This window comes from Oncorhynchus tshawytscha, unplaced genomic scaffold, assembly GCF_018296145.1.
Source record: "Oncorhynchus tshawytscha isolate Ot180627B unplaced genomic scaffold, Otsh_v2.0 Un_contig_4407_pilon_pilon, whole genome shotgun sequence".
NCBI lineage: Eukaryota > Metazoa > Chordata > Actinopteri > Salmoniformes > Salmonidae > Oncorhynchus > Oncorhynchus tshawytscha.
Genome location: NW_024608154.1, coordinates 15275 through 35000, shown reverse-complemented (window position 1 = coordinate 35000; position 19726 = coordinate 15275). Strand labels below are relative to the sequence as shown.

Genomic DNA, 19726 nt, shown 5'->3' with positions numbered 1-19726 from the left:
GTGTCTCCTCTGGTCAACAATACTCACCTTGAGAGACTCCACAGCCTGTTGGAGCTCCTTCAGCTCCTTCTCTCTCTCCTGGAATCTCTGCTGGACCTTCTGCTGACTCATCCCCAGCTGCCTCTGTGGAGAATCACTCTTCAATGAGCTATCAAGCTTTATTAGTCCAGTAGATCAATAGTATAGTAATGTGACATAGGACCCATAGAGAGGAAGGTCTACAATCCTGAGGAAGTCCCTTTACAATATTATATTATGTTGCTATGTGAATGATTATAGTTTTTATGGTAGGCCTACATGTATCAAGGGGTTGAGACTGAACTTTGGACTCATAAAAGGCCATTCAGAATGATAATAGTGTTTGACTTTAGAAATGGTGATACATTTGTAACAAACTCAATATACTCAAGGTTTGTGTTCATATTTGTGGATCCATTTCATATTGTATATAATATAATGATCTCATATTCAAACAGATTTAGTTCCTACTGTATCTTTAATTCTTTGTTTATCAGACAGTCACCAACAAGTTGTTCTGGTCTTACCTGTTTCTCAGTCCTCTCTGCTGCAGCTGACACTGTATCATGGCCTTTATGTTCATCCATTGTACACAGATAACAGATACACTGCTGATCGGTACGACAGTAAACCTCCAGCAGTTTGTCATGATGAGAGCAGATCTTCTCCTGTAGTTGTGCCGTGGCTTTGACCAGCTTGTGCTTCTTGAAAGCAGGAGATTCATAGTGAGGTTGGAGGTGAGTCTCACAGTAAGAGGCCAGACACACCAGACAGGACATGAGGGCTTTCTGCTTTCTGGTCCCAGTGCAGAAATCACACGCCACATCTCCAGGTCCAGCATAGCACAGAGCAGGAGGGGGAGCAGCCTGGAGTCCTGTCTTCCTCAGTTTCTCCACCAGCTCAGCCAACATGTTATTTTTCATCAGCGTAGGCCTTGTAGTGAAGGTATGTCTGCACTGAGGACAGCTATAGACCCCTTTCAGATCATCCTGATCCCAGCAGCCCTCAATACAGCTCCTACAGTAACTGTGTCCACAGGGAATAGTGACCGGCTCCTTCAGTAGATCCAGACAGACAGAACAACAGAACTGGTCCTGGTCCAGCAGAACTCCCTGTTGAGCCATTTGGACGGTTGTTCACTGTCACACAGACAGACGACACAGAGACTCAGATCAGTTTCATTTCCTCAGAAGAGAGTTTGTGGGAAGGGGAGGGACTTCCTGGTTCTGCCAGAGGGCTGGGGTTAGAAGGAGGGCGGGGTAGAGGAATGGAGGAAGAGAGAGAGGAACTGCATGCAACAGCAAGAGGGAGACAAATAGTTTTGTTCCAAGGTTAGAGCCCTTAACATGGAACAAATGACATAATGAATCTTAAAATGTGAGTTGTTAGAATATATGAAGGGTAACAGTTTCTATGAAGTACGTATGTATCATTATTTTAATGACCTTTATAATGCCTTATAATACACCTATGTGTTGTAATTAATAAATAAAGCCTGAGGAGGTGTGGTATATAGTTAATATACAGTACCACTGATAAGGACTGAGGAGGTGTAAGTATATAGTTAATATACAGTACCACAGATAAGGACTGAGGAGGTGTGGTATATAGTTAATATACAGTACCACAGATAAGGACTGAGGAGGTGTGGTATATAGTTAATATACAGTACCACAGATAAGGACTGTGGAGGTGTGGTATATAGTTAATATACAGTACCACAGATAAGGAATGAGGAGGTGTGGTATATAGTTAATATACAGTTAATATACAGTACAGATAAGGACTGAGGAGGTGTGGTATATAGTTAATATACAGTACCACAGATAAGGACTGAGGAGGTGTGGTATATAGTTAATATACAGTACCACAGATAAGGACTGAGGAGGTGTGGTATATAGTTAATATACAGTACCACAGATAAGGACTGAGGAGGTGTGGTATATAGTTAATATACAGTACCACAGATAAGGACTGAGGAGGTGTGGTATATAGTTAATATACAGTACCACAGATAAGGACTGAGGAGGTGTGGTATATAGTTAATATACAGTACCACAGATAAGGACTGAGGAGGTGTGGTATATAGTTAATATACAGTACCACAGATAAGGACTGAGGAGGTGTGGTATATAGTTAATATACAGTACCACAGATAAGGACTGAGGAGGTGTGGTATATAGTTAATATACAGTACCACAGATAAGACTGAGGAGGTGTGGTATATAGTTAATATACAGTACCACAGATAAGGACTGAGGAGGTGTGGTATATAGTTAATATACAGTACCACAGATAAGGACTGAGGAGGTGTGGTATATAGTTAATATACAGTACCACAGATAAGGACTGAGGAGGTGTGGTATATAGTTAATATACAGTACCACAGATAAGGACTGAGGAGGTGTGGTATATAGTTAATATACAGTACCACAGATAAGGACTGAGGAGGTGTGGTATATAGTTAATATACAGTACCACAGATAAGGACTGAGGAGGTGTGGTATATAGTTAATATACAGTACCACAGATAAGGACTGAGGAGGTGTGGTTATAGTTAATATACAGTACCACAGATAAGGACTGAGGAGGTGTGGTATATAGTTAATATACAGTACACAGATAAGGCCTGAGGAGGTGTGGTAATATAGTTAATATACAGTACCACAGATAAGGCTAAGGAGGTGTGGTATATAGTTAATAACAGTACCACAGATAAGGACTGAGGAGGTGTGTATATAGTTAATATACAGTACCACAGATAAGGACTGACAGGTGTGTGTATATAGTTAATATACAGTACCACAGATAAGGACTGAGGAGGTGTGGTATATAGTTAATATACAGTACCACAGATAAGGACTGAGGAGGTTGTATATTTAATATACAGTACTCACAGATAAGGACTGAGGAGGTGTGGTATATAGTTAATATACTACCACAATAAGCTGAGGAGGTGTGTTTCTAGCTCCAACCACAGTACAGGACTGAGGAGGTGTGGTATATAGTTATATACTAACAAGATAAGGACTTGTGTTATATAGTTAATATACAGTACCACAGATAAGGACTGAGGAGGTGTGGTATATAGTTAATATACAGTACCACAGATAAGGACTGAGGAGGTGTGTTATATAGTTAATATACAGTACCACAGATAAGGTTAATGAGGAGGTGTGGTATAGTTAATATACAGTACCACAGATAAGGACTGAGGAGGTGTGGTATATAGTTAATATACAGTACCACAGATAAGGACTGAGGAGGTGTGGTATATAGTTAATATACAGTACCACAGATAAGGACTGAGGAGGTGTGGTATATAGTTATATAGTTAATATACTGAGGAGGTGTAGTTAATACAGATAAAGGACTGAGGAGGTGTGGTATATAGTTAATATACAGTACCACAGATAAGGACTGAGGAGGTGTGGTATATAGTTAATATACAGTACCACAGATAAGGACTGAGGAGGTGTGGTATATAGTTAATATACAGTACCACAGATAAGGACTGAGGAGGTGTGGTATATAGTTAATATACAGTACCACAGATAAGGACTGTTCTTAGTTAATATAGTATATAACAATATGACAGTACACAGATAGTACTTTCAATGGACAGGTTCTGGCTCCAACAGGGCAGTAATATCTAACAATGCTTGTGTTTCCTAGCTCCAACAGTGCAGTAATATCTAACAATGCTTGTGTTCCTGGCTCCAACAGGGCAGTAATATCTAACAATGCTTGTGTTCCTGGCTCCAACAGGGCAGTAATATCTAACAATGCTTGTGTTCCTGGCTCCAACAGTGCAGTAATATCTAACAATGCTTGTGTTTCTAGCTCCAACAGTGCAGTAATATCTAACAATGCTTGTGTTTCTAGCTCCAACAGGGCAGTAATATCTAACAATGCTTGTGTTCCTGGCTCACAGAGGGCAAATCTAAAAAGTAAAAGAAAATATTAGGACAAGCATTGATAGATATAGATATATATACTGTTTACTGTGATGTGATGCATAGACAATTTGGAGTACATCTGTAGTATATCAGAAGAATAGTATATGTACAGTAGTAGTTAAATAGGACAGGCCTTGACTAGATATACATATGTATAGTACATATGACAGTAGAAAATACAGTATAGAATACAGTATATACATATGAAGTGGACAGTAGTAGTTAAATAGGACAGGCCTTGACTAGAATACAGTATATACATATTGTAGCGGTATTTATTAGAGAGGGGTAAAGATAAAGATATTGTTGGGGGCGCCAGGCAGGTATTAACCCTGCCGAAAGGAGAAGAGTAGAATAGAGAGAGTACCACACCAGACACACACACATCAGCAGAAGAGACTGCCTAGAGTGTAGCCTGTTTACCAGATAGCCAGTGGAGAGAGAAGAGAATACACACCCTATAAAACCCACATCACAGCACAGGAGTAACCAAGAATACCTCATACAATAATAATGTCAGAGCAAGTGAACAGTAACTTCATACAAGAAAGAACCCAGTCATCATCAGAGGATTTGCAGTAACATGTATGATGTTCCAGTGGATGAGAGCAGAGGGTATGAATGTGGGGGGTGTTCATAGACACAACAAAGGCGTGCCGGTGTCCTGTCTGACCGTCCGATGGTTTGTATGTCAAAGCTTCGCAACAATGTTGCTACTAATCCATGAGAACCATAACCGGCGCGGTGCCAAACGATAACAACCACGACCTAGAGCTGTCACACCGATGATTGAGTTAAATACTTTATAAACTACACATGCTGAAAATAAACCAAACTTCTGCAGCATAGCACACACAGTCAAACTGTCGCGCCAACCAAGAGCTCCTCTCCAGAGAGCTGAAACAGCTGTGTTTATTTCCTCCTTCCTTACTGCTGATGCGCTCTCACAGTGCAGCGCACGTGAAGGCTCCGTGCAGGATTTCACCACAGCGCGAGCACATGGAAACTCACTCAAACACTGTCCCAAGTTCCCACAAGCTACAATAGTGTTAGATTTGCGTAAATTCACATCTGGTATCAGGATAAATATAACAATGAGTCACCGATTTTATACTATGTATTTTTTATTAGCTAAGTAATAAATGGCAAATGCAACTTTCGTATATACGGGCTCACTGTAATACCACGCAGGGCAGAACAGAGAACTGACAGTAAACAGTATTCTTTATACTTTATACTGTGATAGACAGTTCCAACCCGTCTGTTGGCCTATCACAGTAGAGGCTGGGCGTGGTTTAAACTTTCTCATTCTATTGCAGGCGCTCAGGTGGGTCCCCGCCTCTTGGCGCCTCTTTGATAAATGTAAATGTTGCTTGTGAAGAACATCCAGGCTCTCATGCTCCATACCGTTATCTCCACCTGGCTCCTGTTATCTAACAAAAGACCGCTTGTTCTGCAACACCCTGCTCTGAATGTGCCCCCCTCCCAACTCATTAAACAGTTCCTGTCTTCATGCTTCTCTGTATTTTTCCATCATGAGAAAGTCCCCTGGCCCTGATACTGTTAACAATGTTTCAAGTCAGCTATGTTGCATAACACATACATACATCCACACAAGCCAACAGCAGATAATATTCAATCATATATATGGTAATATCTAATGGCTATAATGTAAAATACAGGATCCAACAATCCCCCTGTTGACACCCGCCAGGGTGTCACTCATTATCCTTATTTCAGCGGTCCCAACATAGTAATGTGTTAATAGCATTTCATGAAAATAACAAAAAGTGTATTATTAATTAATAAAACATTATTATTATTATTTTTATTATTTTCTTTTTCTTTTTACAGAAAAACTGAAAATAAAAATCAACCAAGAAAAAATAAAAATCATGTGATATATGCTTATGTCTCCCCCTGTTGACAGAAACAGGATAAGACTTTATTGTTTATTGACATGAAAGATGTAGGATAAAACTTTGGTCATGGAAAACAGAGTAAAGCAGAGCAAAGCATTATTATAAACCATCTGGTCCTCTCAGCTACTCCTATCCTGCAGCAGGTGGGCTCCTTGCCACCCAGGGACTCCAAACCTTCACAACAGGGAGAACAAACATACTGGAAAGAAAACCTATCATAAAAATGTATCACAAGGAACTGTGGTGGTGTAAAATGTATTCTACTACCTCACCCACAGCATACCATGGGTCACCCTCAGTCAGTCCCATCCTCCCCTGAAAGCATGATTCAGTATCAGCATCTCCAACTGGAGCATCAAGCAAAGGCATCATGCCTGAAGCCTTCACCACATCTGTAACAGACTTCTTAAAACACGGTATGATGCAAGCAGCACAACACATCAATAACAAATAATACAAGAATTAGGGTCAGAAATCCAGTAACCACCATACCAGTGTACTTACCAAACCAGGCTCCCAACCAAGAGAACAGACTCCTCCACCCCCCACCATGGTCCTCATCTCAGCAGATAGTGCATCAAGCCCACTAAGGGCCTTAGATATACTACCATCTGGACTGGTGTTATTAGGAATATACGTGCAACATTGTTCACCGAACATCTTGCAGACGCCCCCTGACTGGCAAGAAGCATATCCAAAGCAAGTCTATTCTGTCTGGCAACCCTAGATGTGGCCTCAAACTGTTCAGACATACCAGTGAGTGCATCACGGGGTAATTCACAAAACGCTGTTGATCATAGTAGATGTAATTAATCCATGCAGTCTGTCTAGCATCCAAAATGGCTGGACTTATAATAGGTAGTCATGCCAGAGTCCTCACCTACCCAAGGCCTGAAACTCATGAGGAACCCCCACTGGCCCTCCCAACAGGTTAGTGTGTATGTCAGCCCCTCTGTCCATGGAGCACAGCCCTATCCCATGGAGCACACCCACGGGATGGAATGTTTTCTGGATACAAACAGGTTAGTGTGTATGTCAACTACATCCTCTGTCCATGGAGCACTATGTCTATGTCTCCCATGGGATGGAATGTTTTCAGGTCCCCTGGATACAGAACCCAACAGGTTAGTGTGTATGTCAACTACATCCTCTGTCCATGGAGCACTACGTCTATGTCTCCCATGGAATGGAATGTTTTCAGGTCCCCTGGATACAGAACCCAACAGCTGTTCAGCAGTAACATCAACAATGGTCAGTGGAATTATCAAACTGGTCAGAGCACACGTACCTTGCCAGTCTCCTCTAAGAATGGGTCTCAGCACTCTTTTGGGTCCACAGATCCACCACACATCAGCCAGACCACTAGTTTGGTTTAGGCCTGTAACTGGCCAAGTGGCATTAATGGTTATGTTACTACTGCAATCAGCTTCAGGCAATCTCCCATAATCAATGCCATTACCTGTACCCGTGATGCAACTGTAATTGCCCCCATATGCCTTAACCCCAAGGGGCCCGATGAGGAGGTACTGTAGGAAACACAAGGCTCAAAGAGGAACAGAGAGTTGAATTGGGCTGAACCTGGTAAAAACCTCTCAGAATACACAACCACCCCTCTCCTTCTCATATAGCAAATGGGTGTGTAGCCAGAACAGGTCTAGCATGACCAACATTTCATGTAACTCATGCAGTCCTTTCTTTTCAGGGTCTTAGCTGTATACCTCATATAAGGCAGCCACAAAGTGTCCCTACCACAGCTAAGGACTCTTCCTAGGCACGACGAGCCAAAGCAGAGTGTCTGGATACAGCCCTTAGTCCTGGATACAGCCCTTAGTCCTGGAAAGCCCTTAGTCCTGGAGAGTGTCCCTGGATACAGCCCTTAGTCCTGGATACAGCCCTTAGTCCTGGATACAGCCCTTAGTCCTGGATACAGCCCTTAGTCCTGGATACAGCCCTTAGTCCTGGATACAGCCCTGTAACCCTGGATACAGCCCTTAGTCCTGGATACAGCCCTTAGTCCTGGATAGTCCTGGATACAGCCTTTAGTCCTGGATACAGCCGTCCTGGATAGTCCTGGATACAGCCCTTAGTCCTGGATACAGCCCTTAGTCCTGGATACAGCCCTTAGTAACCCTGTCCTGGATACAGCCCTTAGTCCTGGGTACAGCCCTTAGTCCTGGGTACAGCCCTTAGTCCTGGATACAGCCCTTAGTCCTGGATACAGCCCTTAGTCCTGGATACAGCCCTTAGTCCTGGATACAGCCCTTAGTCCTGGATACACCCCTTAGTCCTGGATACAGCCCTTAGTCCTGGATACAGCCCTTAGTCGTGGTATATTGGCCATATATATCACAAACCCCTGAGGTGCCTTATTGCTGTTATAAACTTGTTACCAAGATAAATAGAACAGTAAACAAGTGTTTTAACGTCATACTGTTGCGTCAAATGCTGTTTCAGCCAATCAGCATCCAGCATCCAAACTACCTGGTTAATATAATCGGTCTGGTTTGGGATTGTGTGTTTACAATGTTATTTGGTCATATTGGTAAACAATGAATAGTCATTACGTGTCTCTGTCTCTAGATGAGTGATGAGGAACATTGGGAAAACCATCCCCAACAACAGTCCCTGTTTCCAGAGCGTCGGTTGTATTTCTGGCTCCTATCCACCAGGGGGTGGTAGTTGGCTGCTAGAAGCTCGTTACCGTATTACACATTGAAAAGGTAGTAAACAAGTAAACAGCATTCCAGGATTGGGGTCAGTTACATTACAATTAATTCAGTTTAGAAAGCAAAACAAAATTCCAAATCCTATTTTCTTCATAGCTTTTCAATTAAAGCATTTAAGTTTACTTTCAGAATTGACTGAATTGAAATGGAATCGACCCAAACCCTGCAGTGTACCACCCTACCCTCACTGAGCACAGATCCACAGCCTGATGACTCATGTGATGTTCTTACTGTTGGCTCCTGTATTTTACATTATAGCCATTAGCATATATATGATTAAATATGATCTGATGTTGGTTGTGTGAGGTGTCTGCATTTGTGCACTGGAGCATCATTATGAGATTAAACAACTGCTTGCTACTTGCCTGTTTGTGTGTGACAAGAACTGAGTAACATGGTGTGACCTGCATGTTGCAAAACTGTAGATAACAGCCCAGCAGACGCTTTGTCCTTGTGTTTGTATGTAACAATATTGAGCACATGGTGTGATGTTATATAAATATATGTAAACATTCATATACATAGTTCATATATTATACAGCGCCAAGCCAAACCGCCTGACTCAAGTCATCTTACGTACCCCTGCTAAAACCGGAACTAGCTCACACAGCCAGCAATAAAACTACCCCCTAACACTATCCCCTCAGCTTTGTTGTCTTACGACCCCAGGAAACAAAGACATTCCATCGCATGAACACATACACCCAGCCATAGTAAACTGCCCCTCTACCTCACGAACCCCTGACACAAACATCTCCTAGTATAAACACACTTTACCCCTGCTACTGGTCGGGTGCCCAGAACAGAAGACTGCTGTACACCAATGGGGGCTCCTGCTCTGGCAAGAGCAGGTCCGCCTCCAACCTTTTGGGACCAGTCAGAAGACCAACACGACAAGACTCTACCTACTTTATTCTATGTATAAAAATGAATGTAACCTTTGCATAAGCCCTCTTTTTCACCTGACTCCTTATCGAGTTATATGAACTAGATCCGTGCACGTAAAACTGCGGGACAAGATATCTTTTAACTCATTAAAACTGCCTTTTGTTACAACTGAAATCCACTCTGTCCAGCGCCCGTGATTTGGTCTCGACTCTCCAGTATTTAAACACTAGCAGTATCAGGATAAATATAACAATGAGTCACCGATTTTATACTATGTATTTTTTATTAGCTAAGTAATAAATGGCAAATGCAACTTTGGTATATACGGGCTCACTGTAATACCACGCAGGGCAGAACAGAGAACTGACAGGATGTACGTAGACAGTGTTCTTATACACATTATGATAGACATAGTTCCAACCCGTCTGTTGGCCTATCACAGTAGAGACTGGGCGTGGTTTAAACTTGCCCAGCCTATCGCAGGCGCTCAGGCTGGTCCCCGCCTCTTGGCGCTTCTTCCTCCCTCCGTCGATGTATAGATCCTTGCTGTTCTGGTATCGCAGCTAGTTAGAACAGGTGCTCAGTTCCTGCTATTGTGTTGTTCAGTATTTTTCCATCTCAGTTAAACCTCGTGATGACCACCCCTCCCTATCACAACTTTGTAAGTTACAGCAAGTCACACCATGTGCTCAATATTGTTACATACAAACACAAGGACATTAGGTTTTAGGTTTTCATTGGAATCCATTAGGGAGTCACATGATGACTGGGACCCTATGAATAAACCTGCAATTCAAAATGGTTGGCTTGCAGTATGTTTGGCTTGGAGTCTTAGATCAGCAGTTATCTATCTGCTGTGGTGATGACAGTAATGCTGGAGGAGGTGCTGGGTAAACCCCAGGATGTAGAACACAATTATCTATCTGCTCTGGTGATGACATTAATACCCAGGATGTAGAACACAGTTATCTATCTGCTGTGGTGATGACGAGACATCTACCACTATCAGATTAGAGCCACAAGGGAGACTAGACATCTACCACTATCAGATTAGAGCCGTAAGGGAGACTAGACATCTACGACTATCAGATTAGAGCCGTAAGGGAGACTAGACATCTACCACTAACAGATTAGAGCCGTAAGGGAGGCGAGACATCTACCACTATCAGATTAGAGACGTATCAGATTAGAGCCGTATCAGATTAGAGCCATCAGGGAGACTAGACATCTACCACTATCAGATTAGAGCCATAAGGGAGGCGAGACATCTACCACCCCACTACAACTATCAGATTAGAGCCATAAGGAGACTAGACATCTACCACACCACTACCACTATCAGATTAGAGCCATAAGGGAGAGTAGACATCTACCACCCCACTACCACTATCAGATTAGAGCCATAAGGGAGACTCGACATCTACCACCCTACTATCAGATTAGAGCCGTATCAGATTAGAGCCAGAAGGGAGATTAGACATCTACCACCCCACTACCACTATCAGATTAGAGCCAACAGGGAGACTAGGCATCTACCACCTGACTACCACTATCAGATTAGAGCCGTAATTTAGACAAGACATCTACCACTATCAGATTAGAGCCATAAGGGAGACTAGACATCTACCACCCCACTACCACTATCAGATTAGAGCCATAAGGGAGACTAGGCATCTACCACTCCACTACCACTGTCAGATTAGAGCCATAAGGGATACTAGACATCTACCACTATCAGATTAGAGCCATAAGGGAGGCGAGACATCTACCACCCCACTACAACTATCAGATTAGAGCCAGAAGGGAGATTAGACATCTACCACCCCACTACCACTATCAGATTAGAGCCAACAGGGAGACTAGACATCTACCACCCCACTACCACTGTCAGATTAGAGCCATAAGGGAGACTTGGCATCTACCACCCCACTACTACTATCAGTTTAGAGCCATAAGGGATACTAGACATCTACCACTATCAGATTAGAGCCATGAGGGAGAATAGACATCTACCACTATCAGATTAGAGCCGTAAGGGAGACTAGACATCTACCAACCCACTACCACGATTAGATTAGAGCTATAAAGGAGACTAGACATCTACCACTATCAGATAAGAGCCTTAAGGGAGAATATACATCTACCACCCCACTACCACTATCAGATTAGAGCCGTAAGGGAGACTAGGCATCTACCACCTGACTACCACTATCAGATTAGAGCCGTAAGGGAGACAAGACATCTACCACTATCAGATTAGAGCCATAAGGGAGACTAGACATCTACCACATTCAGATTAGAACCATAAGGGAGACGAGGCATCTACCACCCTGCTACCATTATCAGTTTAGAGCCATAAGGGAGACTAGGCATCTACCACTGTCAGATTAGAGCCATAAGGGAGACTAGGCATCTACCACCCCACTACTACTATCAGTTTAGAGCCATAAGGGATACTAGACATCTACCACTATCAGATTAGAGCCATAAAGGAGAATAGACATCTACCAACCCACTACCATGATTAGATTAGAGCTATAAAGGAGACTAGACATCTACCACTATCAGATTAGAGACGTATCAGATTAGAGCCGTATCAGATTAGAGCCATCAGGGAGACTAGACATCTATCACTATCAGATTAGAGCCATAAGGGAGACTAGACATCTACCACCCACTACCACTATCAGATTAGAGCCATAAGGGAGACTAGACATCTTCCACCCCACTACATCTATCAGATTAGTGCCATAAGGGAGGCGAGACATCTACCACCCCACTACAACTATCAGATTAGAGCCATAAGGGAGACTAGACATCTACCACCCACTACCACTATCAGATTAGAGCCATAAAGGAGAATAGACATCTACCAACCCACTACCATGATTAGATTAGAGCTATAAAGGAGACTAGACATCTACCACTATCAGATTAGAGACGTATCAGATTAGAGCCGTATCAGATTAGAGCCATCAGGGAGACTAGACATCTATCACTATCAGATTAGAGCCATAAGGGAGACTAGACATCTACCACCCACTACCACTATCAGATTAGAGCCATAAGGAGACTAGACATCTACCACCCCACTACATCTATCAGATTAGTGCCATAAGGGAGGCGAGACATCTACCACCCCACTACAACTATCAGATTAGAGCCATAAGGGAGACTAGACATCTACCACCCACTACCACTATCAGATTAGAGCCATAAGGGAGGCGAGACATCTACCACCCCACTACAACTATCAGATTAGAGCCATAAAGGAACTAGACATCTACCACCCACTACAACTATCAGATTAGAGCCATAAGGGAGACTAGACATCCACCACCCCACTACAACTATCAGATTAGAGCCATAAAGGAGACATCTACCACAATCAGATTAGAGCCGTAAAGGAGACGAGACATCTACCACCCACTACCACTATCAGATTGGAGCCGTAAACGAGACTAGACATCTACCACCCCACTACCAATATTAGATTAGAGCCATAAGGGAGACTAGACATCTACCACCCCACTACAACTATCAGATTAGAGCCATAAGGTAGACTAGACATCTACCACCCCACTACCAATATTAGATTAGAGCCATAGGGGAGACTAGACATCTACCACCCCACTACCACTATCAGATTAGAGCTATAAGGTAGACTAGACATCTACCACCCCACTACCACTATCAGATTAGAGCCATAAGGGAGACTAGACATCTACCACCCCACTACCACTATCAGATTAGTGCCATAAGGGAGACTAGACATCTACCACTACTATCAGATTAGAGCCGTATCAGACTTACATCTACAGAAGATTAGAGATTAGACATCTACCACCCCTACCACTATCAGATTAGAGCCAACAGGGAGACTAGGCATCTACCACCTGACTACCACTATAAGATTAGAGCCGTAATTTAGACAAGACATCTACCACTATCAGATTAGAGCCGTCAGGGAGACTAGACATCTACCACTATCAGATTAGAGCCGTAAGGGAGCCTAGACATCTACCACTATCAGATTAGAGCCGTCAGGGAGACTAGACATCTACCACTATCAGATTAGAGCCTTCAGGGAGACTAGATATCTACCACTATCAGATTAGAGCCGTCAGGGAGACTAGATATCTACCACTATCAGATTAGAGCCGTCAGGGAGACTAGACATTTACCACTATCAGATTAGAGCCGTCAGGGAGACTAGATATCTACCACTATCAGATTAGAGCCGTCAGGGAGACTATACTACCAACAGTGGGGCAAAAAAGATGACTGAGGCCTTTAATTTTCATCATACGTACACTTCAACTATGACAGACAAAATGAGAAATCCAGAAAATCACATTGTAGGATCTTTAATGAAGTTATTTGCAAATTATGGTGTAAAATAAGTATTTGGTCAATAACAAAAGTTTATCTCAATACTTTGTTGGCAATGACAGAGGTCAAACGTTTTCTGTAAGTCTTCACAAGGTTTTCACACACTGTTGCTGGTATTTTGGCCCATTCCTCCATGCAGATCTCCTCTAGAGCAGTGATGTTTTGGGGCTGTTGCTGGGCAGCACGGACTTTCAACTCCCTCCTCCCTCCAACTCCCTTTTCTATGGGGTTGAGATCTGGAGACTGGCTAGGCCACTCCAGGACCTTGAAATGCTTCTTACGAAGCCACTCCTTCGTTGCCCGGGCGGTGTGTTTGGGATCATTGTCATGCTGAAAGACCCAGCCACGTTTCATCTTCAATGCCCTTGCTGATGGAAGGAGGTTTTCACTCAAAATCTCACGATACATGGCCCCATTCATTCTTTCCTTTACACGGATCAGTCGTCCTGGTACCTTTGCAGAAAAACAGCCCCAAAGCATGATGTTTCCACCCCCATGCTTCACAGTAGGTATGGTGTTCTTTGGATGCAACTCAGCATTCTTTGTCCTCCAAACACGACCAGTTGAGTTTTTACCAAAAAGTTATATTTTGGTTTCATCTGACCATATGACATTCTCCCAATCTTCTTCTGGATCATCAAAATGCTCTCTAGCAAACTTCAGACGGGCCTGGACATGTACTGGCTTAAGCAGGGGGACACGTCTGGCACTGCAGGATTTGAGTCCCTGGCGGCGTAGTGTGTTACTGATGGTAGGCTTTGTTACTTTGGTCCCAGCTCTCTGCAGGTCATTCACTAGGTTCCCCCGTGTGGTTCTGGGATTTTTGCTCACCGTTCTTGTGATCATTTTGACCCCACGGGGTGAGATCTTGCGTGGAGCCCCAGATCGAGGGAGATTATCAGTGGTCTTGTATGTCTTCCATTTCCTAATAATTGCTCCCACAGTTGATTTCTTCAAACCAAGCTGCTTCCCTATTGCAGATTCAGTCTTCCCAGCCTGGTGCAGGTCTACAATTTTGTTTCTGGTGTCCTTTGACAGCTCTTTGGTCTTGGCCATAGTGGAGTTTGGAGTGTGACTGTTTGAGGTCGTGGACAGGTGTCTTTTATACTGATAACAGGTTGAAACAGGTGCCATTAATACAGGTAACGAGTGGAGGACAGAGGAGCCTCTTAAAGAAGAAGTTACAGGTCTGTGAGAGCCAGAAATCTTGCTTGTTTGTAGGTGACCAAATACTTATTTTCCACCATAATTTGCAAATAAATTCATTAAAAATCCTATAATGAGATTTTCTGGATTGTTTTTTCTCATTTTGTCTGTCATAGTTGAAGTGTACGTATGATGAAAATTACAGGCCTCTCTCATCCTTTTAAGTGGGAGAACTTGCACAATTGGTGGCTCACTAAATACTTTTTTGCCCCACTGTATATACTGTATATACTGTATTCTAGTCATGTTCATCGTATTTAACTACTACTGTCCACTTCATATGTATATACTGTATTCTAGTCAAGGCCTGTCCTATTTAACTACTACTGTCCACTTCATATGTATATACTGTATTCTAGTCAAGGCCTGTCCTATTTAACTACTACTGACCACTTCATATGTATATACTGTATTCTAGTCAAGGCCTGTCCTATTTAACTACTACTGAACATATACTATTATTCTGATATACTACAGATGTACTCCAAATTATCTATGCATCACATCACAGTAAACACTATATATATCTATATCTATCAATGCTTGTCCAAATATTTTATTTTACTTTTTAGATTTGCCCTCTGTGAGCCAGGAGCATTGTTAGATAGCATTTGTTAGATATTACTGTACTGTTGGAGCTAGAAACACAAGCATTGTTAGAATATTACTGCCCTGTTGTTAGATATTACTAGAAACACAAGCATTGTTAAATATTACTGCCCTGTTGGAGCCAGGAACACAAAAGCATTGTTAGATATTACTACTGTTGGACCACAAGCATTGATAACATCTGTTAAACATTGTTAGTATTACTGCCCTGTTGGACCAGTAAAATAAAATGTGATTGTATTTTTGAAAGTGTTAGATAATTCTCAATCACAATGCGTTGTGTTACTAATTCTCAATCTGCGTCTAAGAACAGTTGTGGTACTGTATGTCTAAGAACAGTACTTATCTGTGGTACTGTATATTAACCATATACCACACCTCCTCAGTCCTTATCTGTGGTACTGTATATTAACTATATACCACACCTCCTCAGTCCTTATCTGTGGTACTGTATATTAACTATATACCACACCTCCTCAGTCCTTATCTGTGGTACTGTATATTAACTATATACCACACCTCCTCAGTCCTTATCTGTGGTACTGTATATTAACTATATACCACACCTCCTCAGTCCTTATCTGTGGTACTGTATATTAACTATATACCACACCTCCTCAGTCCTTATCTGTGGTACTGTATATTAACTATATACCACACCTCCTCAGTCCTTATCTGTGGTACTGTATATTAACTATATACCACACCTCCTCAGTCCTTATCTGTGGTACTGTATATTAACTATATACCACACCTCCTCAGTCCTTATCTGTGGTACTGTATATTAACTATATACCACACCTCCTCAGTCCTTATCTGTGGTACTGTATATTAACTATATACCACACCTCCTCAGTCCTTATCTGTGGTACTGTATATTAACTATATACCACACCTCCTCAGTCCTTATCTGTGGTACTGTATATTAACTATATACCACACCTCCTCAGTCCTTATCTGTGGTACTGTATATTAACTATATACCACACCTCCTCAGTCCTTATCTGTGGTACTGTATATTAACTATATACCACACCTCCTCAGTCCTTATCTGTGGTACTGTATATTAACTATATACCACACCTCCTCAGTCCTTATCTGTGGTACTGTATATTAACTATATACCACACCTCCTCAGTCCTTATCTGTGGTACTGTATATTAACTATATACCACACCTCCTCAGTCCTTATCTGTGGTACTGTATATTAACTATATACCACACCTCCTCAGTCCTTATCTGTGGTACTGTATATTAACTATATACCACACCTCCTCAGTCCTTATCTGTGGTACTGTATATTAACTATATACCACACCTCCTCAGTCCTTATCTGTGGTACTGTATATTAACTATATACCACACCTCCTCAGTCCTTATCTGTGGTACTGTATATTAACTATATACCACACCTCCTCAGTCCTTATCTGTGGTACTGTATATTAACTATATACCACACCTCCTCAGTCCTTATCTGTGGTACTGTATATTAACTATATACCACACCTCCTCAGTCCTTATCTGTGGTACTGTATATTAACTATATACCACACCTCCTCAGTCCTTATCTGTGGTACTGTATATTAACTATATACCACACCTCCTCAGTCCTTATCTGTGGTACTGTATATTAACTATATACCACACCTCCTCAGTCCTTATCTGTGGTACTGTATATTAACTATATACCACACCTCCTCAGTCCTTATCTGTGGTACTGTATATTAACTATATACCACACCTCCTCAGTCCTTATCTGTGGTACTGTATATTAACTATATACCACACCTCCTCAGTCCTTATCTGTGGTACTGTATATTAACTATATACCACACCTCCTCAGTCCTTATCTGTGGTACTGTATATTAACTATATACCACACCTCCTCAGTCCTTATCTGTGGTACTGTATATTAACTTTTACCACACCTCCTCAGTCCTTATCTGTGGTACTGTATATTAACTATATACCACACCTCCTCAGTCCTTATCTGTGGTACTGTATATTAACTATATACCACACCTCCTCAGTCCTTATCTGTGGTACTGTATATTAACTATATACCACACCTCCTCAGTCCTTATCTGTGGTACTGTATATTAACTATATACCACACCTCCTCAGTCCTTATCTGTGGTACTGTATATTAACTATATACCACACCTCCTCAGTCCTTATCTGTGGTACTGTATATTAACTATATACCACACCTCCTCAGTCCTTATCTGTGGTACTGTATATTAACTATATACCACACCTCCTCAGTCCTTATCTGTGGTACTGTATATTAACTATATACCACACCTCCTCAGTCCTATCTGTGGTACTGTATATTAACTATATACCACACCTCCTCAGTCCTTATCTGTGGTACTGTATATTAACTATATACCACACCTCCTCAGTCCTTATCTGTGGTACTGTATATTAACTATATACCACACCTCCTCAGTCCTTATCTGTGGTACTGTATATTAACTATATACCACACCTCCTCAGTCCTTATCTGTGGTACTGTATATTAACTATATACCACACCTCCTCAGTCCTTATCTGTGGTACTGTATATTAACTATATACCACACCTCCTCAGTCCTTATCTGTGGTACTGTATATTAACTATATACCACACCTCCTCAGTCCTTATCTGTGGTACTGTATATTAACTATATACCACACCTCCTCAGTCCTTATCTGTGGTACTGTATATTAACTATATACCACACCTCCTCAGTCCTTATCTGTGGTACTGTATATTAACTATATACCACACCTCCTCAGTCCTTATCTGTGATACTGTATATTAACCATATACCACACCTCCTCAGTCCTTTTCTGTGGTACTGTATATTAACTATATACCACACCTCCTCAGTCCTTATCTGTGGTACTGTATATTAACTATATACCACACCTCCTCAGTCCTTATCTGTGGTACTGTATATTAACTATATACCACACCTCCTCAGTCCTTATCTGTGGTACTGTATATTAACTATATACCACACCTCCTCAGTCCTTATCTGTGGTACTGTATATTAACTATATACCACACCTCCTCAGTCCTTATCTGTGGTACTGTATATTAACTATATACCACACCTCCTCAGTCCTTATCTGTGGTACTGTGTATTAATAACTATATACCACACCTCCTCAGTCTTTATCTGTGGTACTGTATATTAACTATATACCACACCTCCTCAGTCCTTATCTGTGGTACTGTATATTAACTATATACCACACCTCCTCAGTCCTTATCTCTTGTACTGTATACTAACTATATACCACACCTCCTCAGTCCTTATCTGTGGTACTGTATATTAACTATATACCACACCTCCTCAGTCCTTATCTGTGATACTGTATATTAACCATATACCACACCTCCTCAGTCCTTTTCTGTGGTACTGTATATTAACTATATACCACACCTCCACAGTCCTTATCTGTGGTACTGTATATTAACTATATACCACACCTCCTCAGTCCTTATCTGTGGTACTGTATATTAATAACTATATACCACACCTCCTCAGTCCTTATCTGTGGTACTGTATATTAACTATATACCACACCTCCTCAGTCCTTATCTGTGATACTGTATATTAACCATATACCACACCTCCTCAGTCCTTATCTCTTGTACTGTATACTAACTATATACCACACCTCCTCAGTCCTTATCTGTGGTACTGTATATTAACTATATACCACACCTCCTCAGTCCTTATCTGTGATACTGTATATTAACCATATACCACACCTCCTCAGTCCTTTTCTGTGGTACTGTATATTAACTATATACCACACCTCCTCAGTCCTTATCTGTGGTACTGTATATTAACTATATACCACACCTCCTCAGTCCTTATCTGTGGTACTGTATATTAACTATATACCACACCTCCTCAGTCCTTATCTGTGGTACTGTATATTAACTATATACCACACCTCCTCAGTCCTTATCTGTGGTACTGTATATTAACTATATACCACATCTCCT

At 41.8% G+C, this 19726-nt stretch overlaps 1 protein-coding gene across 1 annotated transcript in view; it reads right to left on the bottom strand.

Moving 5' to 3' along the window:
• Window positions 1-1209, bottom strand: part of LOC121843311 (E3 ubiquitin/ISG15 ligase TRIM25-like) — a gene marked incomplete at its 3' end in the record, with an annotated part of 17167 nt that extends 15958 nt beyond the window's left edge. The window contains exons 1-2 of the mRNA XM_042312907.1: window positions 546-1209; window positions 28-123 (exon numbers count right to left, since the gene is read on the bottom strand). Coding sequence (XP_042168841.1) covers window positions 28-123; window positions 546-1142 — 693 coding nt within the window. The remainder of the gene's footprint in view (window positions 1-27; window positions 124-545) is intronic.
• Window positions 1210-19726: the final 18517 nt, after the last annotated feature.